The 22,783-nt window shown below is 37.6% G+C and overlaps 1 protein-coding gene across 6 annotated transcripts in view; it reads left to right on the forward strand.

The window, feature by feature from the left end:
• Nucleotides 1–22,783, forward strand: part of UTRN (utrophin) — a 345,394-nt gene that overhangs the window by 232,835 nt on the left and 89,776 nt on the right. For all 6 annotated transcript variants that reach the window (XM_071740500.1, XM_071740501.1, XM_071740499.1 and 3 more), the window contains one exon: nt 5,478–5,634. In XM_071740500.1, coding sequence (XP_071596601.1) covers nt 5,478–5,634 — 157 coding nt within the window. The remainder of the gene's footprint in view (nt 1–5,477; nt 5,635–22,783) is intronic.

Raw genomic sequence — 22,783 nt, forward strand, 5'->3', positions numbered from 1 at the left:
TCAATTGTTGTCTTGTAAATGGCTAGAGAAATATCACCACAGTACTGAATTGAAATCTTCATTTTCTTCCATAAAGGACCCCTGAACCCACAGAAAAAACTTGGAGCACTTGCTCACCATGCAGGCCAGCTACTTGTTCTCTCTCCAGAGTTGTGCAATTGTAACTTATCAATCCATACTAAACTTTCCAGAATATATGTTGAATCTTTCCTTAGTGTAAATTGATAAAAATGTCAGTGACAGAATTCTGTGGATCAGGGGTTTACTTTTTCTTCTGCTTTTACCACTGAAATGACTTGATTTGATAAGACTTGCATCTTAAGGGGCATGATCCCTATTGGTAGTAACATTTTTCAATTGCTGCTGTTCAATTAAGATATGTTTTAAAATACATATTGATGAAGGAATACCTGTTTTAACTTTTTGACCCTACTAATGCTAGACTCTCTGATAGTCATGGTGTAGTCATTGTTAAAATATTTTTTGTCATTATGGCAGCTATTACCATATTCATTAATGTGAGTAAAATTCTGCATTAAAATTAATTAAACATAAAAGAATTTCAAGAGTTTTTATTTGCAACTGCTTGCTTCTTGATTAAAGGAAACTGTTCTTTTAAATAGAACAGAGCAGTGTTAAATATTCATACATGTTTTCCAAAAGCTAGAAAAATGTTGAGGGTGGAATTCAGGCACAAGAGTTCGACAGAGCAAGACAAAAAAGAAAACATGCAATTTGCTTTTTATCTCCACAAATCCTATCACTGACCTGCTGAACAGTTAAGTGAAACAGGTAAATCAGCTCCATGAAAGCCCATAGGCAGAACCAAGCAGTTCAGATGGGGGAGCTTTCAAAGTCTGGCCACACCACGCAAGAAGTTTAATGCAAGAGATTAAATCTGGGCCACCATGAGCTCTACTCATAAATATGTCAATGTGAGCTAAAGGTGAAAGCATGCTTATAAGATAACCTGGCAACTGTGGAGTTCTAGCAAGAGCAATTCAGTTGCTTTGCCTATCCTGAGGTTCATTGTAATTTGAGAGAAATTGATGGCCAAAAAGGAAGGGGGTTTAAGTAATTTACCCTGGCCAGCTGTGAGTTCTGAGGCAGTAATACCAAGACAGAAGCTGTGTGCTGAATGCTTAGAAAAGTGGGAATACCTGCTCTTCTGAATACAGATACATCTTTATACTTCTGCATAAGTATGGCATGTGCATCCCACTGGGCAGCATTAATGTTTGTGATGTTTGTGTTACTCTGCTGGTACCTGCAATGCTGCAGAGCTACAAGTAGAAAATAGACAAGAGAAGAGTATACTGGAGCAAATAAAAGGCAAATAAGTTAACCTTTTAAATTAACCTTTTACATCTTAGTTGCCACTGAAAAGAGCATAGCATGTCTAAGCTCATGTATTTTACTCTGTTCTTTTTAGTTCACTTTTCTGACTTGTGAAGTCTTCACAAGGAAATTACAAACCAAAGGACAAAAGTCAAAAAACTGACAAAAAGTCAGTGTGGTGATCTAGCTGTCTGCCTTCAGGTTTTGCTTTCTCGATGTACCTTATTTCAAGGATGAATTGGAAAGCAAAACTGTATGAATGAGTCTTGTGAGAACACAAGAACTCTAACTGTTAGATGCTAAGACTGATGATTGAGAAGTCTGATTGGTTATGGCTTTTAACTTGGGATAGTGCTTCTAAATGAAGGTTTCTGTAAGTTTTTTAGAATATTTTCGGCTATGTGTACTTTTTCATTATGTTGATTTTTAGTTGATGAAAATACTGCTCCCCTTTAGGGATAGTATTACTGTCAGTCCAGAGCTAATGATGCTAGTTAACTGTGTTGACATTACTACCTTGCTACTGTAACCAGAGGGAGTCCCAAACAGGAAAAGCAGTTCCCTTGTGACATGTTTCTGAATGCACGGAAACTAATTAGTGCTGTATTTGTAGTGACTATGACACCACCTGAGAGAACTATTCCTCTCCTTGAAATTACTTGTAGGCTTATTCACACTTTTCTTTTTCTCTGGTACCTTATTCCTAGGAAGAAAGCAAAACTGCAGATTTGTGCAGGACTGCATTTTAAAGCCAAACGTTTAGCAGAATTTTTTTCCTTCTGGGGCAGGGGGTGTGACTGTGTAAGTTTGTGGGGAATGACAGAGGTAAAAGTATAGGAGAAACAGAGAAGGATTATCTATATTTAGACCACCCACCAATCTTTATCTTCCTTGTGTTGCCTTGTTGCTTAGCAGGGAGAGTGCTACCTCCATTAGCAGAAGAAAAAGCTGAGGGGGTCTCCAGCTGTGAAGAAAGCCTCTCAGGGTCAGAAGAAGGGGAATTATGTCAGAGTTCCTGCCCTTCTGGATGATTTGGCCTGGGTGGAGCGTGGCTGCGGTCAGCCTGGTCAGCTGGATAGGATCATCTGTTCAGGGTCAAACAGGATTCCCTTAGGAGTTCTTCTGAATACCAGGTGTTTGATGCTGGGGAATATTGCCCCAACCAGTGCTCAAAACCTAATGATCATCCATAACTGACCTGTCTTTTTATCCGAGCAGGTTCTTATTCCACTTCCTGGCCTGGCAAATCCTTGGGGATTACCAGTTCATTTGTCACATGAGCACAAACACCTGAAGCTTTGTTTGCAGGTGGTGTGTTAGTAGCAGTACCAGTTCCAAAACAAAGGCCAGAAATCCTGTCCTTGAAAGCAAAGAAGCCCAAGAAATATTTCAGAACCACGGCATAGTTTATAGTTCTCTGTGATTATGGCTTTATGACAGATGTAAATGTGATACACTTTAGACTGCAATGCAAATTGGAGCATATTTGGTTCCCTTGATCCCGTTCAGCATTTGCTTTGAATGGGGTTTACTAAACTCATGTGTCTGCTCCCCAGGAGAACTGCATACTTGTGTCCACTCTACACCTGCTGCTGCATCTCACTTTATTTTCAATATTGCTTCTGACAAGATTAAAAGGGTAACATTCAGGAAAATCCAGATTGATGTGATATGTTTCCCCTGTGTACTTTTTTCTCCCTTAATGTCGTTCTGACCTTTCAAGAGAGAGATTAGCTAATTTTGTTCAGAGCAGAATTTTATTGTCTGTGTTAGTATAGCCTGTTTCGTACCCACCCCTTACTGCTTGACCCCCCCACCCCCCCCAAGTTTAGCTTATACTGAAATTACCATGTACTGGTGATATTCTGCATGATGATGATAACCTGGCATGCAGATGGGTATCATTAGTGGTAAATTACAACGCATTTAATGCTACATAATTAGCATTAATATCAAATTAAGTTTTTCACTTATTATTATTATTGCACTCTATGTTAAATTAACAGTGAGACATCCTTAAACTGCCCTTTAACTAGATTAAATGTTCCTGCCCACCCCTTTAAAAAACTCCATTTTGTATGTAACATTTCCATCACATAAGTAGAGCAGAATCTTGAAGCCTCAGAGAGTGCCAGTTTTTAGAGATCTGCTTAAATGTGCTAGATGCATTAAGAAATGACAATGAATAGAGATTTCACCATCAAATGCACGGAAGGCTGTAGATCTGAACATTTTAAATGTGGTTGCTTCTAGAAATTCATAAAGAGGCTATATTCTTGTAACAATCTGTGAATCTAAAAGCAAAACTTTAAATTCACATGGGGGCTGTCTTGGCACAGATGAGAGGACAGTGTCTTTCCTCTCCCTGATTAATACTTCCAGTAAGGAGGGCAGATTCTGAGTACCTTGCACCTGAGGGTACCATACACACAATGCTTTGCAGGTTGGTATTTGTGAAGACATTTTTAATGGGATGTCAAGCTAATTGTGAAGAGGACAAAGGTATACGTGTTATGTTGTCCCCCCTGTGCTGTTGGGAGTGTTGCCCCTGTGTACAGCTGGGGGCTTCAGGGAGCATCTGTGGTAAATGCTTCAGCAGGTACCTTGTGCTCTAATTTGCTGTAGAGTCAGTGCCATCTGTACAGGAAGAACAAGCTGGTTGCCTTGAAAGTAGCTCTGGTTAGTGAGTATTAAAGAAGTGAAAAGATTCCAGGAGAGCCTAGACAGTACATTTCACTCAGGAGCTGTTGGTCTGAGAACCAAGTATGTTCTTGCCCTGCACATGTATACCCATAAATACAGTAGCTTCCTTGCAATTCACTGCAGGCAGGATGCTGGCTCAGATGTTTAGGCCTGGGCTACAAGCAGTTGACTTGAATTCAGTGTCAAGAAAAACTTACCAGTTATACTAATAAGGGATGATAGAAACTGGTATGCACAAAACTGTAGGCAGTAAAGTCACTTCTAGCAAGTACTTTGATTTTTTCCTACCAAATTGTAACCTAAGTGCTTTCCTGAATGGAAGGAAGGAGAATAGGTTACACTCTTACTGACTTCTTTTTTTGGTTCATCTATCTATACCCAAACCTGAACTTGCTTTCAAATTAACTTTGCAGCACATCACCCCTTCAATCCAATTATTGTCCTATTTGTCCCAAACACTGACTCAGATGCCATTTGAAAAGATAATACGAGAAAGGCTAGGTGAAAGTTCAAGATAGAAGTTACAGTGAATCAGAAAAAAAGATAAAAACCCATGCACAAAATAGGAAAGAGAAAAGGTAGGAAACAATTGTAAAGTTGACTTCATCCATCTGTCAGAAGCTAGGCAGGAAGGTACAAAGCTGGTGTCAAATGACACTGGAAAGGTCTTAGCTCTACTCCATCCCTGGTGTGGAGAAATAAATTGTTCTTTATTGGTGTAAACTAAATACATACTTATCTCACACGGATCCATAGCACAGAAAAACTGCAGTAAGAGTTTTCTCTTTCTCTCCTGGTCTGTGTTGAAGATTTCCCTGTAGCTGTGTGGGTACTGCAGGGAGAAGCTACCAAGTCTAGGTAGTTTTGAAAATTATTATAGAAAAGGATAATGTGGAATAGGGCTTTTTGTCATTTAAACTGAGGGTTAGATTCTCTGTGTTAACTCTCCAATAACTCACCAGTGACTAAAGATGATGTATTAAATAATGTGTGCCACTGATATGTTCAGTAGCACAGGCTACTATTGTTGATCACTGCTGGGAGAAGTTGTTGCTTTTTCTGCTGGCAAGTCCAGATCCTGGAATGGAAAAGTTCAGTTTTGTAGTGATTTAGCTCACAAAACAATGCTTTATGATCGTGGAATCACAGCGAAACTCAGCATTTATTTATGTTGCTTAGACATGCGGTGTTCAAGGTTTTTGATAAGTTAAAAAATTAAGTATGTATTTGTCTGTGTTCCCTCTTTTTTCCTCTGCTTATATTGATTTGGTGTGAAAAATGTTTTGCAGTAGAGGCTTTTTAACACAAAGTTGCTTTTCAGTTAAATACTTCAAACATTCCTATTTTAATGATGGACAAATTTTATTAATTTAGGGTATTCCCATGCTTGGTTTAGCCATCCAGGGCTTTAAAGATGCTTTGATGTTACTTCACAGGGCTCACTTGGAGGCCAGTGCAGAGAAATGGAACAGATTGCTCACATCCTTGGAAGAGTTAATCAAATGGCTGAATGCAAAAGATGAAGAACTAAAAAACCAAATGCCCATTGGAGGGGATGTTCCAACTTTACAGCAACAGTATGACCACTGCAAAGTAAGTTGCTTGAGTTTTTTAGAAAAATACACTACTGGGAATAATAGAATTAAACAAATTGAGTACAGGAGAAATAGCGAACACTTCCTAGTGACACATTTCTAGAAGAAAATTCTAGGTTTCCACCACTTTTGCTGCTCCAGCTTGCCCAGTAAAACACAATTGAGAGGCCCTGTGTAAAATTTTATCTAAAGAAATTTCTGATACATATCTTCAGTCAAAATAGTGTTGGTTTTGAATATTTCCTGGTTTTTTAAATTCCTAACAGGCAGAACTGCTGTTTTACTCTAAGTAAAATTAAGGAAGACATACAAAAGTAAGAACTGCAATCTGTTTAGCTCAGTCAAAGAGGTAGAATGGCTTTCTAAATGTTAATAAATTGACCAGTAACAGCAGCCCTCTATCCCATGCAGATTTATACTGCAAAGATAACTCAAAACTAACTAAAACTTACCTGTGCCTTGTACTGTTGTAACTCTAACACACTATTCCATCTCTCTGATTTTGCTAGTTCTGTTACATTATGTTCCACTCCACCAAAAAAACACTCATATCTTTTTTGCTGTGGCAGTTAGCGAGGGGAAAAAAATGAATTCAGGAAAACACTTAGCAATACAGAAATACTCAGAATATTATGAGGAACTACAGTAAAAGTAGTCTGACATGAGCAGCACTTGTAAGATTTAAGTCAAAAATAGAAAAGTGTAAGGAAATCTGCATATGTTCCTCCTTAATTTAGTCTTTTAAAGTGAAATTATTAGCATAAAGTCAGGATCTTTGTTTCTTGAGAGTTCATCTTTTCCTGTTCTTATCCACTTTAATCATCATGCTCTGTTTGTAGGCACATCTGTTGTAAATGTTTTCTAATGCTCAAATGGTGGATTACTAGTGCCAAAGAGCAATAGAAGGCTGGAGCAGATCCAATTATATTTTGAAGAAGGGCAGTAGGAGGTGATAGATCTCTACAGGTCACTTTCTAAGGGCTTGTTCCTATCTCATGATAGATTATAGTATGCACGTGTGATTGGTTGACCTAGGCTGGATGCCAGGTGCCTACCAAGCTGCTCCTATCTCTCCTCAGCAGTAGGGGAGAGAAAATGAGGTGGAAAAAACTCATGGGTCAATATAGAGGCAGTTTAATGAAGCAAAAGCAAAGGTTGGTCATGGAAAACAAAAGATTTATTCTCTACTTACCATCAGCCAGTGATGTCCAGACACTTCCAGGGAAATAGGGCCTCAGTATCTATAGCCTGTGATCTACAAGATAAATATCGTAATAACTAATAAACACGCCTACTCCCCCTTCTTTCTCTTAGTTTTTATTACTGAGCAGACTTCATATGGTATGGAATATCAATTTGGTTAGTCTGGGTCAGATGTCCTGGCTATGTCCCCTCCCAAGATCTTGCCCACCCCCAGCCTACATGTGAGGAGGAACTGTTGCAGAGACAGCCTTGATGCCATCCCAGCACTGCTCAGCAGTGGCCAAAACTCTGGTGTCTTAGCAACACCTTTCTAGCTACCAGTACAGAGCACAACACTAGAGGTCTGCTGTTGGAAAAATGAACACCCTCTCTGCCAGACCCAGTACAGCATCATAATAACAAATCAGCTGCTAGTGTGTCGCCTTTGAAGATCCCAAATTAAATTATAAAAATTGATTTATAAATTTTATCGGTTTTATACATCATTCCTAAGTGGAAAAATTTAGTAGCGATGACTCTGGATGGCTCATTTTGGTCACTAGTGAACTGCAGTAATGTGAAAGAGAAAAAACTTTTTGTTTGCTTAATTCTTGCACTTACATTTAAAGAGTAACTGTTTATGTGTTGAGATTAATATTCTAATATGTGCATTCAGGAGCTTTAAAGATTATGCTTTTTTTTTTAAAACGACAATATTCTTGTATTGCCACTGTGAGTATTGGATATAGGTATCCAGTATTTAACATGAACTGTATTAATGGGCTGTAGCAGCACGAAGTTGGTGACTGACCCTGTGCACCACTTTGGGGTGGTTTGGTCATTTTGTTAAGAACTGTTTTGGTTGGAAGAGACCATAACAATTATCAAGTCCAACCCTTAACCTAGCATTGTCAAGTCCACCACTAAACCATGTCTCTAAGCACCACATCTCTAGTGTTTTAAATACTTAAGAGATGGTGACTCAACCACTTGCCAGGACAGCCTGTTCCAGTGCCTGACAACCTTTTAAGTAAAGATGTATTTCTTGTTCTCCAGTGTAACCCTCCCCTGGTGTGACGCAAGTTCATTTCTTCTTTTCCTGTTGCTTGCTACTAGGGAGAAGAGACCAGCACCCACCTAGTGCTGGCCAACCTCCTTTCAGGTAGCTGTAGAGAGCAGTAAGGTCTCCCCTCAGCCTCCTCTTCTCCAAACTTAACAACCCCAGTTCCCTCAGCTGATCCTTGTAAGATTTGTGCTCCAGACCCTTCATCAGATAACCAGCTTCACCACCTTCCAGATTTAGCAACTCCAGTTCTGTTAGCCACTCCTCTTAAGATACTTCTTTTATGACAGGAGAATTATTTTCTAAGTTATTTAGGTAGGGATCAAGACATTCCCATATACCATGTGATGATACTGTGCCATACCAAACATGAATTATTATCACACTGTATTTAATTTTCTATCAGTGTTGCTTACCAGTCATTGCCAGAAGAAAGAAGTTGGATCACAGCTGTCCATTGGCTTGATTCTCTGTGGCAGTGCTTCACTGTCCTTTCTTAGCAGGAACTGTCCATTCCTTTCAAACTTCAGTTTAACAATAAACTCCACGAAGCAGAAAAGTTAGGAAGAAAGTCAGGTAGGAAGTGAAAACTGGAGGAAAAACTCAGAACCCATTGGAGGTCCTTCTTTTTCTTCATCGCAGTTAAGCGATGGATCGATGTGGTTAGGACATTGAATAAAGATGCCCCTGGTTGAGCAGCTTAAGTTTTATGTCTGTCTTAATGTTTTTTTTCCTTTCCAAACCTTTATGCCAAATCTGACCTTTCAGCAGATTGTTCATAAAATACCTTTATGTGGTTCCCACTGTCTGTCACTACTATGCCTCTTGGGGATGTCACTAGGTTGTTGTCACTTGCTTTGTGTTTAAGATGCTTGTTTTAGAATATGTATCTAAGCTGAAAGTTTTCAGTGAGAATTGAAGTGCAACAGTATCAGATAAATACTGCAAAAATGTAACATGATTTCTTTCACTCAAAGATAGTACCTTTATTCTATCTCTCATCAGTGGCTCTCCTTTAAATGTTGCTTGGCCACACTTCAAGTGTTAAACCTTCTGAGCATTTCCATGAAATCCTATTTCTAGGATTTACTTTTAATCAACTACTTTTTTATGATTCCTTGTTGAGCTTCTGCCACACCATGTCAGCTGGGCTTGAAAAGGTTCTCCCCAGGCTTCCCTGATCAAAGGTTGAGTGCCTCTGCTCTCCTATTTCCTGCAGTTTCACATTTTAGTCATGCTTTGAAGTTGTTCTCATGCAAATTGAGCAGTTCCATACCTCACTTTATATCCACTTGTCTGTGATCCCCTTGCTTTTATTTCCAGCTTACTTACCTGATCTTGTCCTTGATGGTACTTCAAAATTTAAGTGTTGAAATAGTAGCTCAACTGTGTAAGAAGTGTGCTCATGATAGACTCATCTCCTGCACTGTTTTTCTGGGTCCTCAATCCTTCTTGTACAGTACTTTTTACCTCTGGTTATTCAATAATCATTCTCCTTATTAACCTCCTTTTCCCTCCTTAACATACAAGAAACAGTGACTTGTTTGCTTCAGCTTAATTGGCACTACTTTTGTTGCTTTTCCCCTGTTAGTATCTCCCTCAGCACTTGGCTTCAGCAGTGCTAGATAAATAAGTACAGTATTATGTGACAGCTTTGGTTGTCTCACATTGTTTATGTGATGCTGAGGTCTGTTTGGACAGGAGGAAAGGAATGGTTTGCAATTTGTTTTTTAAAGTTGTTTTAGTTTTAACTATCTTATCATTCACCTATGCTTTAAAAACAAACATTGCTTGCAGTTGTGTTAGTCACCTGAATCATCAGTACTACAGATGTAGTCTGTTTTTCAGATTAACAAAACTCAGGGTGTATTCAAGTATTTATTAATTTTGGACTCACTCTGTGTTGTTCAGCCAAACTTCCATCATCTGTAGTAGCTCACAGTTTTATCACATATTAAATGCTAAGTGCAGACGAACAATGACCACATCCTGTCTGGGTGTTGAGGTATGCTCTGTGTCTTGCGGAGGGCAGGGCAAGGGGAAGCTTAAGTAAGGGAGTACAAATTTTTTATTTTAATTATCCTCAAAAATTCTTTATATTTGAGAGTGATCTGTGGTGGCAGCCCCACAAATGCTGGAAAATTCATAAAAGCTTTGGAATGGTGACAAAGTTAAAAGGCATCTGTATTGATAGCTGAGCCTACATTCCACAATCCTGAAGTGTAGAAAATTCATCTACAAAGACACTGACATAGGCAATGGCTTACAGGGAAAAGAAACTGAAGGCAGCTGCCTTTTTAGAATTTATTGCCAGTATTTCCTCAACAATTCCTCAACCGTTGCTTGTCCTTACCAGCTCAGGTTTTCACTTTGATTCTGTTCTTTCCCAGTCTTCCTTACAAATATTCATTTAGAATTTAGAAGTGTGTGATGCAAGTCTTCATCAGCTGCACAGGCCTGCCAAAACCAATGGGAACCCAATCCCTCAAAATCCCCAAAGAACTGTCCCTATGTGCATGTCTTTCTTTGCTTTAAAAAAAAAAAAAAAAAAAAAAAAAAAAAAAGCTACAAATGTGTCGTGAGAATTCAATGGGCTGGTTTTGTGTGTACAAAATACCTAGGACTGCACCTGTGTAGAAATGGATGTGTTGCAGGTACTGACACCTTGTTCTCTGGAGATGTGCTGAAAGCTCCAAATCTCACTTTTCTACTGGAAGAGTTCCTGACTCGTGGCTTTTGGAAAGTGTGCTTTTGCTAAAACACAAAGACTTCCTAGATGAGATAAATCACTGTGGTTTAGCTTTCTGAGAAGAACATGACATTTCAAATGAATCTGAAATGGGTACCTTCTCATATAAATCCTGTTGGCATCTGTCTGCATAAGTGAAGAAATGTCTAGCAAATGCTAAATAATACATGTGTCTTGGATCACAGATATGCTTAAATTAGCTTCGTTTGAGCTCAGAATGAATTGGCCAAGGTCATTTGAATGCCTGATTGGTAATTATATGTCTATGGATAGGTCATTAATATTTCAGTTACTCTTCAAACTTTTTGGAGTTGCTGTCTATGTATTTCATGTTTCAGATTGGTTTGTTAAAGTAATCAGATACTGAAAGTTGTTAGTATTTCTTTCTGGTTTACTTAGCTATTACCACTTTATCAAAAGTGTTAGCATAGACAATTGGAAACTGCTTTCTACTTGTCATCCTTCCAGGGTGCCTGTAGTTCTATTGTTCTCTTTGCTTTTCTTCTTTACAGGAAAGGTCTGTGAGGAAAAATCATTTTACTAGCTGCCTTGTGCTCTTTCAGTGTGCCTGCCTAACTTGCGGAAATGAACTTCTACTTAAATTTATTCCTATTTAATTATTCTGAATATTTTTTCCCTTGGATATTTTCTATATTAAAATCTGCTTCCATGCTAGGAATTATTGACTGTAAGAATCAAAATATGAATATTATGATATCTGTGCTGCCTTACTCTATGCTCTCAATTACAGCCTAGAAAAGGCTTTATTAATTTGTTATACCTCTCTTCACATAAGACATGAAGCATGCAGAAAATCTGTGCTGCTTAGAGGCAGTTGGTTATGTTGCCAAATATTAATTTTGGCTGAGAGGTGAGCTGTGAGGATGTAAGAAGGAGAATTAAACAGTCTGTGGTTGGAACAGGAGGATCAATGTAACCTCTTGCTTAGAGGAAGAGCTCCAACCTGGTCTGGTGGACTGAAGCAGGAGCTTGAGTGATCTGTACCCCACCACTGTGAAGTGGCTCTTCAAAGTAAGAATGTGTTTTCAAAAAGCAATATGCTTTATCAAGAGAAGTAATCTCCTCCCCACTAGTTGATCAGTATTACTGAACATTTTGAGAGCTCCTTAAAAAGTGTGTAATCTTTAGGAGGTTTTTAAGTACCCTGCATATTTGAAAATCCTGAACATTGGTTATTGGTGAAAAAGACTTTTCACAAGTCTTTTCAGTAAGCTGTAACTGAAACTCTTTGAGGTCTGTTAAGCAGAAAGAAGTGGAAATTGTTGGTGGGGATACTTTTGTTACAGGAAAGGAAGAGTGTAGTTAATGCTTGAATTAAATGAGAATTCTCAAGTGGACCCATCTGACTCGAAGCCATTGCTCTCTAGTCTCAAACTGTCCATGAATGATTCAGGTGTGTATCAGTCTGCTCTCCTGGCCTATTTCTACAAAAGAATGATATGTAAACAAAAACGTGGCATAGAGAATGCAGTTTTAAATTAGGATGTCATTGCCATGTATTTTTTACTTTGACAAAGAATGTTGCTTCTGGCTGCATTTCGGCTTGCTCCCAGAAGCGTGTCTGTCTTGTGATAAGTCAGGAAAGTTGCAGTGGATCAGTACTTACAATAATAAATCCCCTGTATAATGAAAGAGCAAAATATTCAGTCACTAATGCAGAATAAAGCACAGATTTTTCTTACTGCAGTAAAAACAATTGATATGCACTTTTTTAGTATAATATATAAAATATTTCTGTGGGGTTGCCTTTTTAATACTATCATCTTGTCATAGTTTTTTATCACTATATACATACCATGTTGCTCTTTACTGAGGATACAATGTCTCGTTTGTTTCATCAAAGATTCCTAAATAAACTTTTAAGACCTCACTGGGTCTTTTACAAACCACTGATTAAGCATATTCTTCTTGAAGGTTTGTAGTTGTCCTCAAATATCTAAGAGAACATTCTGACATTGCTGTTGAAGGAAATCAGGCTTACAGTGCAGAAACAACCCAATGATCCTCATTTTTCTCTGTCCCGTAAAAGACTGAGTCCAGTACCTCTTTCTCTGGTGTCTTCTTGTCTCACATTCCAAAAGACCACTCTGCTTCCATCATCATTAAGAGTAGCTATCTACTACTGATGAAATGTCAGTAGATATCAAATATGTTTCCACTTCTGTCCTATCTGTGACCTGACTGTCAAAGGTAAGCCCTGTGCATAGCCAGTGAAAGCAATGGAGTCACAAGTACATTGGTGACCCAGTTTTAATCTCTACTCATAATACAGCTGCTGCATTCCTTGAACTGCCTCTCTTGTTCACTTCTCTGTCTTCTTCTGTCTCCACAATACCCTTATGGAGAAGCGGTGATTGGTAGTGTGTATGATATTTAGGATGAAGTTACATCCAGATTTTACTGGCTTTTTTTTTTTTTTTTTTGGTTGCAGCTGCATATTGAGCAAATTATTTTAGAGCCCTGCCAATAAAACTTCCAAAATCTTTTTTTCTAGGCTGTAACCGCCCATTAAAGGGTTCAGAGATTTCAGTGTAGTGTATACTTTTTAAAGATCAGGTGGTGTTATGCTGTGTATTGCCTAAAACCACAGGACAATACATCAACAAAGGGGCTCTCATGGTGGGTAACAGACATGGACTGACACAAGGAAATGAGACAGGGAGGATTTTTTTCTGAATGCAAATATTTTTTTGCTTAGGTTTGTTTTTCCAAAGGCAGAGAGCCAGGAACAAACCCACCAGCACAGCAGCAATGATTCTGTTTTTCCAGCTGTAGAGAACTGCTTAGAGTACCACAATAATACAGTGGCTGTTGCCATTTTATTTTTTTTTTCAGGGTTTTTCATAGTCCATATCAGGTAGAACTGAAAACTGTCCTGCTCATACTTCTCTAATCCTGAAGCCAGTTTGAAATGCTTTCTGTATCATCACTGAATCTTCTCAAATCTCCTTTTTCTGTGATCTGTTCTGATAATTTTTTTATTCATAGTGTACCTACATACTGTATATAGGAAAGCTATTCAGTTGTTATTCAAGGTATGGAATAAGGCTTGCAGGTATTACTCCAAGTCTTTTAAGAACCTCTTTATGTAACTTTTCTGTATGATTTTTGTGCTAGTGCTGCAAAGCTTTATTCTCTGTCATCATGTGTTCTCAAGGACTGATTCTTCCCTGAGTCACTGTTTTAGAGAAAACCAAACGGGAGTTTATCTTTTATGTTGCACTCCATGTTCTTAAATATACAGTAAGAGGGAGACTGCTGTCACTTTAAAATCCTTGAATTTGCAAGCATGGGTAAGAATCACCAGTAATAGTAGCAAAGAATCTGTTTTGTTTTCATTTAAAGACATTTTCATCTAGATCCTTCTTCTTGCTACCGTAGGGAGACTCTTTAGGGGAACAGAATATTTATTCAGTTAACTTGTCAACTATTGGATACTCAATCCCTTGTTATTGCATCCAGGAACCCACCCTAGGAACATCAACAATAAATTGGAAAAAAATGTGTTGCCATGGCAGCTGCCCACTTCTGTTTTCATGGAGATTCATAAGGTATAAGGGTAGGCTTCAAAATAAGGACCAAATAGGATTCTGCTTTTTCTTCTATTTTTGTTAGTTTTCCCATTTTTGTTTTGTTGGACTTGTCTAAACTTGGAGCTTTCTTTTTAGGAAAACTTGGAAGTTATATTTGTGCTAACACATTTCCACCAAAGTAAGTTTAATGTTATGCTTCAGATAGTGTTATACTGGATTTAGGAATCCCACTTGTACACCTTCAGCTGCTAGAAAGCAGCTTTCACTTTTAGGTCCTTATGTGTACTCTTTGGGGATCTGATCTTTAGTTATTACAGGGACAAGAAGATCAGGTTTCTTCTTTTAATCAGATTTGGAACCTGAATCTTTGTCTTGTGAGGCCAGTAAAATGGCTCCTTTTCTAGCATCACTTAAACTGTTAACAGTGGTTGTCCCCACCAGAACACATGGGGTACTCTGAGCAACACTAGGAAGGCAGAAATAGAATTCCTCTCTATAATGCAGTGCCTGATCAGCCTGCAGTGTCTGCAGTCATTCCTCATCAGGTTACAGAGATCACTGTTTTAAACAACAGTTTACTGAATTCTGTTGATCACAGAGTAATTTTGGTAGAAAGTACTTGCCCGTGTGAGGTGGCTGTTCCTTGCTTGTAGGCTTTGGGGTTTTTTTGTTTGCTTGTTTGTATTTTGGGTTTAAGGTGGTTTTTTTAGGCACCTCTTTCTGGAAGGAGTGCAATGTTGTCCTCACAAGAACCCATTAATGACTGTCAAGATATTTTACATATTTGCTTGCTGCTCTTATATCTTACTGTCCTGCGGGACATTTTAAAAGCATCCTGGACAAACCCAAAGACTTCTTGAAGGTCCTTTCTATCTTATTGTTTCATGATGATGTAACACTATGTCAGGGCTAGCAGTGAAACAACTGTTTTGTGGAGTGGTTGCAAGTGCTGTTTATTAACTGGCCGTGAAGCTTCGCAGCCCATCCTGCCAAATGGAGCGTGTACGTGCAGTAACTTCTGTGACATGAGCAGCCTCTTCTGGTTCTGCAGTGAATGAAGATCAGCCTTAACTAGTTTTTGATTGCTGAGAGACCCCCTCCCCCCCCATGCAATTGTGCTAATGACAGATGGCTGTGGTTTGAGCATCCCTACACGCTCTTTCTTTTCTGGATGGATCAGAGGGGCACACAGCAGGCTGCATACTACTGCTGGACCCAGCCAGTCTGGGCTGTCACTTAAATGAGCAAGCATATCCCGTGGTGAAAGGCAACATCTTAAAGATCTTCTCAGAGAACTTGATAGCTTCTGATGTTAGTAATTTCTTTGTTTTACACTATGATTTTCATATTTTAGGCCTTTTATGGTAAATGAAAATGTAAATGGGGAGAAAAAAATGACGTGCTTATAATATAATACAAAAATCCCATGGTGTTTCCCAGTTAGTTTCATAATGCTGCTGGCAATTTTGCTTTTGCAAACAAGTGTTTATAGGCTTTAAAGAGAGAAGGAAACTAAAGTCATAAGTCATTAAGCAAATGTTCTGACACATTTATTTTCAATTTTGTTTGAAGTTGGAATGAGTTTTATACATTCCTTCTATTCCTAAAGTTTTTTTAGTTAAAAATCCTAATATAGATAATATAATGGATTAAAAAAACAAACACAGAAGACTTCATCTCCCTTGAAGCAGCTAGTTTGCAACTTACATGCTTGAAGAATTTCTAAAATCTAAAGTAAAGTCCCTTGATCAATGAAAGGACTATGCTTATGATTTTACAAACAGTCATTAAAAAATGCATGCTATTATGTATGTATTATTCACTTTGGTGTAAACTAAAATTTTCAGTACCAGCAGACACCTCAGGCATAGAATAAAGTTATTACTTTTGATGATATATATTTCATTAAGCCAGTGAAACAGATCAGGAAGAATTTAGAATTAGCAGTAATTTAAGAGAGAGTAATAAATGTGATTATTTTAAAGAAATTACTGGGAAAATACGTCAGTTTACATTAAATATTACTTCAGATCATCCTCAAAAAAATTTCCTTTTTAATATCTTTGCTGTAAGTTTTGTATAATCTATATTCATTCACCTTGAAATCAACCTGACATGAAGTCAGTTTTTTGTTTGTGGTGTTTTTTGGTGGGTTTTTTTGTTTGGTTTGGTTTCTTTTTTGTTTATTTGTTTTTTTGTTTGGTTGGGTTTTTTAGGCAGCTGCAATTTGTGCATTTTCTCTTTTGTGGTTCGATCTCCTCTTTGAGTGATGAACCTGCCTCAGAGGAGACGGAAGTTTTTGTAAACAAACACAACCTCAGATCAGAGGAAGCCAGGGAAAAAACCCTCCAGCTGAACAAAATATAGAGAAGGGAGTTGTATATTCATCATAAGGACTGGAGAATTCTATTTCAGTAATTTAAAATTTAAGCTTGTTATGCATTTGTCATAATTTCGCTTCAAACAGCTAATGAATTCAAGGTTGAGACAAAAAAATGAACTGACAGAACCACTGTTTGGTTACTTGTGAAAAATGCCTGGAGCTAGTTTACTCCTGTGAAGCCAATAGAAAATATTGCTTTAATTTTGCTTTTTGGGGGCATTTTAAAGCCTGGTGATACTCTTTAGAGCTACTGGAAGAGAAAGACCTGAAGAAGGCTACTCTGAGTGCTATGCAGGTTGCTAGAAGGGAAATTGCAAAAGAATGAAGGATTTGGGTGTTGGTTGTTTTTTTTCCAGAGTTTTGAGTGGCATTAACTGGAATGTGTTAACATTAACAAATTATAACAAAGTCTGGAATTGATAAAACATGAGGGAATGAGGATTAAAAAAAAAAAAGCTAGGAATAGTTGCGTGCAGGGTTAAAAATCCCCTGCATGGACCTCTTGTCTCAGAATAAAGAATATGTTCATAATATCTTTAAGTGGGACCTACAGGAAATCTGGAGAGGGATGTATCAATAGGACATGGGGTAATGGCTTCAAGCTGGAAGAGGGTAGATTTAGGTTAGACATTAGGAAGAAATTCTTTACTATGAGGGTGGTGAGACACTGACACGGGGTGCCAGGGAAGTTGTGGCTGCCCCCTCCCTGGAAGTGTTCAAGGCCAGGATGGATGGGGCCTTGAGCAACCCTGGTCTAGTGGGAGATGTCCCACTAGATGTTGGGGTTGGAACTAGATGATCTTTATGGTCCCTCCCAACCCAAACCATTCTAGAGTTCAAATATTAAGCAAAGATTCATAGTGCTGCATACTGTGAAGTTCTTCTTGAGTGTCTGGAGTTTGATCTGCAATTACTAAGTGCCTCTGCAGAATTATGGTAGGTACCAATTAATATTAAAGTAGCTTATAAGACTTTATATTAGGCTTTTCTCGTTGATGGTTTTTTTAGGAAATGCAGAGGAAATTTTAATTTACCAAAATGAGCAAAAGTTGACATGAGTTTAACTGCTCTTAACAATAACCATGCAGCACCCAGCTTGTTAATGGTGTTATCTCAGCTTGAATGAAGAGTCTTATGGCCTGTTAACACTGACAGTTCATCAGTGCTCAGTAATAATACAGAGTAAAGAAATCCAAGTCTGTCTACTGCTGGCAATCGAAGAGAGAGGAATTTCTCTAGAAGATGTTTGCCATTGCATGGTGAAGAGAAATAGTGCAAGACACTGGAGATATATGTGGCTACTATTGCTAATAGAGTATTTGTGTATTCTTGCTAAATTAAGTAATAAGCTATTTAATATGCAGCAGGTGTTTTGTATGTCTTGTGTCGGGCTGGAGGCATAGGAGGCATTAAAAAGTGCTTTTTATTTATTCTTTATCACTCCCCCGCATTTCCCTCTGAGTATTTTCTCATATAAAAAGCAGAAGGTATACCAGTTGCTCTCCATAAAGGAGGCATGAGTTTGACACTCTGACAGTGTTCCACCCTAACCTCATTTGTTAGGGTTTATGTAACTGAGTAGTAAAACTTGTCCAAAGCTATACTGTTAAATGCTATGCGCTGCAGTTTCACAGTTTGAAGCTAATTAAAGTTAGCACTGAGGACACAAATTTCCTTTTCTTCTTCAAGGGAAAGAAAACTTTGAAGAAGACTGTGGAAATGTAACTCCTGTTCTGTAGATAGCTCTACAAAACAGTTTCATCTGAAATAAAAGGATTCTTATTTTGATGATATATTGCCTTGTCTTGAAGGGTGGTTTTGAGACACCATAATCTCTTTAAATGCCTTTGAAATAGACTCACTGCAGTGCTTTATTTGGCATTGTACAGTGATGTTTTCCTTTGGGGTTGTCTGGGTTTTTTTGGCAGACAATTTAAAATGACATTGCATCTTTGCTGATTTCTTAGTGTCAGTCCACTGCATCTATACACTTCTTCTTGTACACATTAGAGTAAATGATCTGGTTTGTCTCCAAGTTTCATGTAAGCTGTTATCTTGTTTCTGACAGGAGCCTGTAGCAGAGGTTGGGGTAACAAGGAAAAAAAATGGAGCAAGTAGAGATGGTTACTTCTTTTCCTACACCCTCTGAGGATCAGAGATGTACATGAAAGCCCATAATACTTTTGTTGGATTATAGAATCCTCGGAGTCTTCAAGAATTTGAAGTTAGATTCTTCATGAAAATACATGATATGTTTTTCCCAGAGTTGCATAAATTATTCTATATACTTAGAGAATGGTCAAGTGTCTTTCATATTACTGGCAATACAGTTTCATGCTATTTCCACAGACACCATCAAATCACTTTTGCTGTCTTCTTTATAGAAGATGCCTTCAGTTTGTGTTACGTTATGAATATTCAGCATTAAACAAATCCTTTGTACTGACAAGAGAACAATAGATACTTTTCACATTCATGGAAGATTGTCACTCATTATTTCTTTTGTCATATGTATCTATATCATTATGGTTGGTAAGCCTTCTTTTACTTTAAAATAACCTTTTCACAGATAGAGCAAGGTTGCTTTTCTTATTTTTATAATTGTCTCCGTTTAATAGTAAGTGTAACCCAAAACCTAGAGAACAGAATTTCTCTCTGTTACTCCCCTTCAACCTTCTTGGTGGACGTAAGAGGGATAAGGAAGAAAGACTTTAAGTTGGAAGTTAAAACTATAACAGGTTTAATAGAACAGGGAAGGGATAGTAATGTGTGGGATACAGAAAATACAAAAATAGGTGTGTGTATGTATTTATATTCATATATAAACCCATATATATTTGATGATTGCTGATACAGGCATCTGAAAGTACCTTATGACAGAAGGAAAACGGTTCAGGGGTCTTCTCAGCACCTGATGGCTTTGGATCCTTCTAAGCATGTGGTGACCTGATGAGAAAGCAAAAGTCTCTCTCCAAGACATTTAAGCACAAGAAGGCAGGAAGGAAGCAGAGAGCAAGAAGAGTCAGACTTCCCACCCTCTTGGCTTTTGTAGAGTATGGAAGGGAATACTGACCCCTCAGTTCTGCCCCCCATATCCCTCAGCATCCTAAACACCCTCTCACTATGTCCTCATGTTGATACTATAAAAATAGCCTATGCCCCCTCAAACCATAATAATAGGTTGGTTTGTTTTGGTTTTTTTTATATACAGTAGCAGTTGAAGCCAACAGCTTCAAGATTGAAGAATAAGAAAATGATTGGGGTTTCCCACATAAACTTTTTCCGTTCTGTTGGCTTTGTTTTGCATTGTGGGAGCTTTTTAAAGTGTAGTCCAGAGTTTCTAGATCACACATTAATGTTGGAAGTCTAATAGTTATTAGAAGATTGAGCTTTTTAAAGCCTTTTTATCTCCTGTCAGATTTCAAAATCAATTTTCCCATTTAATCACTTGTAAAGGAGAAGCCCTTATTAAATCAGACTCCATATCCTACTCAAGTGATTAAGACAAGAGAGGTGGTACAAATTTTTTTTGCTCTAGATCTGGTTCTGTCCTTTCAGCTAAGTGTAAAAATATATATGAATTGCAAAACGATTGCAAACTTATTCCTGCATCACCTCTTGTCATCTTTGTAGTTGGGTGAAATTAGTCAATGACAAAGCAATACTTGTATGCCTGAAAGGAATGAATGGAAATGCATAATTTTAAAGTTGTTGGGTTTTTATGAGAATATATCTCATCAGTGGCATTTCAAAACCAGTAATGAAATCAAGAATAAGATGGCAAGCTTCAAATTGCTGTTCAGTTTTTCTGTTCTACCATTTGGTTCTTAGGTGTGCCTTTCCTGAAGTGAGGAGCACATCAGTACTACATAACCTGATGCATTCCAGCCTCAAATGTCTTTGCACATTATGTGGTTTCATTGAGCATATTAATGTTTTCTAATTCATTGGGGTTCAGTGAACTATTTTGCAGCTGTCTGTACATGCTTGTGCCTTACAAAAAAAAACCCCAGATATTTTCATGTGGACTGCATAGGTGAAACGCAGATGGCATTTTCTTCTCCAGTTTGTTTTGAACTTTGTCCTAGTATTCAAATGGTATTTCACTTTAAATTGTGTTATTTGCATCTGATCTAAAATGGAGGGTTTGGTCATCTATAATTGCTAAACACAAGTATATGTGTTAACATCACAACTAGCCTATTAATCCTTTTAGTGTGAACTGTATAATTTTCTCCTCTGGGAAAAATCCAAACCAAAAAAAGCATATTTATGGTTTTGCACTGCAAACCTTGTTGTGCCTTTCCTCAGAGTAAGTTTTTGACTTTGTGTTGTGGGTGGGGTTTTTTTGTTTTGTTTTAAAATTATTAAAAAACTCTAGTCTTTCAGGGTTGTTGATGCCAAATGGTTGTCATGATTCCATAGTTCAGGTTGGTGGAATTACTTTTTCTTCACCAAAAGCATGTTTTAGTCCTTTGATGTAGAACTGAATATGTATTTACAAGCATTTGGCATTTGAAAATTGGTTCTCCTGCTAGTAGGATGATTACTGCTGTTGTGTAAAAGTAAATACTTTTTTTCCATCACCCAAAGAGTGGAAAGCCTAAAGAGCTTCCTTATCTGCTTCTGTGTCAGATTCTGCACTCTGACTCAGGTATTTTTTCTGTCTCTGGGGTGCAACCTTTATGAATTCTTATATTAAATCTTGATTACATATGTGAAATGGATATTTTTTTCTAAAAGCACTATTAAAATAATTACTCCTTTCTCTTCACAAAGCCATGTAAAACAAGCCTGGTTTAAGCTGCTGCTTTTATGTAGTCTTATTCAAGCCATAAAATTTGGCCTCATGCCCTTTTTTATCTGTTATTTTAGAACTTTAGACCAAAATATGCTCAGTTAGCTTAGGAACTCGTTGGATGAGTGAAAGAAGCACTGGAAATAACCCGTGCATGTTTTGATATTTTTTTTTAATTTCCATTAAAAAAATAGAGCACATAAAGCTTTTTAACAGTCCTCTTCAGTATTATCATTGATAAGACAGAAAGCTTAGTAAGAGGAGATCCTCCCTCTCTTGGAACAATGAAATGTGAAGTAAGAGTTGAATATTTTTAAAATGGCTTTCTTGAAGAAGGTGAAAAGCCCCAACAAAGCAAGTTCAGAGGGTGTATGCTAAGTGTGTAGCAAATCCACTAAACTTCTTTGAGAAATACAGAATTCCCCACATGTCAGTAGTTCTATCAGTGGGCAATTTGCGTTAACTCACTGAAATTTCTGTCTTTTCAGATTTCTTTTGTGTAAAGAATAATAAACACGTTTTTAGAAAAAACTGTTTTGAAGATATTGCCATATTTAGCAACAGCTCAGGGATGTACAGAGTGGTTTTTTTCCAACATAGTCCCAAATTATATTTAAGAACAATAAAATAGCCGCAAGCATTCCACACTTTCTAGTGACTACAACTACGCTCTGTTGAGCCTCTAAACTTCTCAAGCCAACCAAAACTTGGTTGATTGACCTAGAAACACAAATAACAGTCTCATTTCAGTGGGCTAGGAAATATAAAATCCAGTTACATAAGATTATTGGTGCTGGAAGACATTAATTACCATCATTGTGCCTGTTTTTTTCTAACCTTTGCTCAATTAAACAGTACTTCCCTTCATCTCTAGTTGGATGTGGATCCTATAGCATCTCTAGGGAATGCAGGACTTGCAGCAGTTCTTCCTTAGAAAAGACTAGAGAGGATTTATTGGCAAACCATCAACTGTGTTAAAAACAATTTATATTTTTAAATGAAAGTGTAGCCTTATGCTCTTTAATTCAAAAATAGCTTTTTAATGCCTTTTTGTTGTTGTTGCAATCTGTATGAAAATTAAGCTTACCTTTGCCATTATGATGTAGTAATGGGTTCTTTCCTAGTGCACAAAGGGCTAATTTCAAAGTCTCTGCAAGGTTATTATAAGTGAAAACTTTCCAAACAGGCTTCAGAAGTGTTAGAAGAGAATAACCTTACCAGTTTAATAAGTTACTTTACTTACTTTAATAAGTTCAGAGGGAAGTCAGTTATCCTTTCTTAATTAAAGGATCACTGCATACAAGCATAGGTGCAGTTTCAGATTGTCTGTTTATTAGGGTTTTTTTTAAATTTTGGCAACAGCTTTATATTTCATGCTTGCAAGCTTGATCAGTAGATGATAAAGCATACTTTCCATC

The sequence above is a fragment of the Heliangelus exortis genome, chromosome 3 (assembly GCF_036169615.1).
Source record: "Heliangelus exortis chromosome 3, bHelExo1.hap1, whole genome shotgun sequence".
Lineage (NCBI taxonomy): Eukaryota > Metazoa > Chordata > Aves > Apodiformes > Trochilidae > Heliangelus > Heliangelus exortis.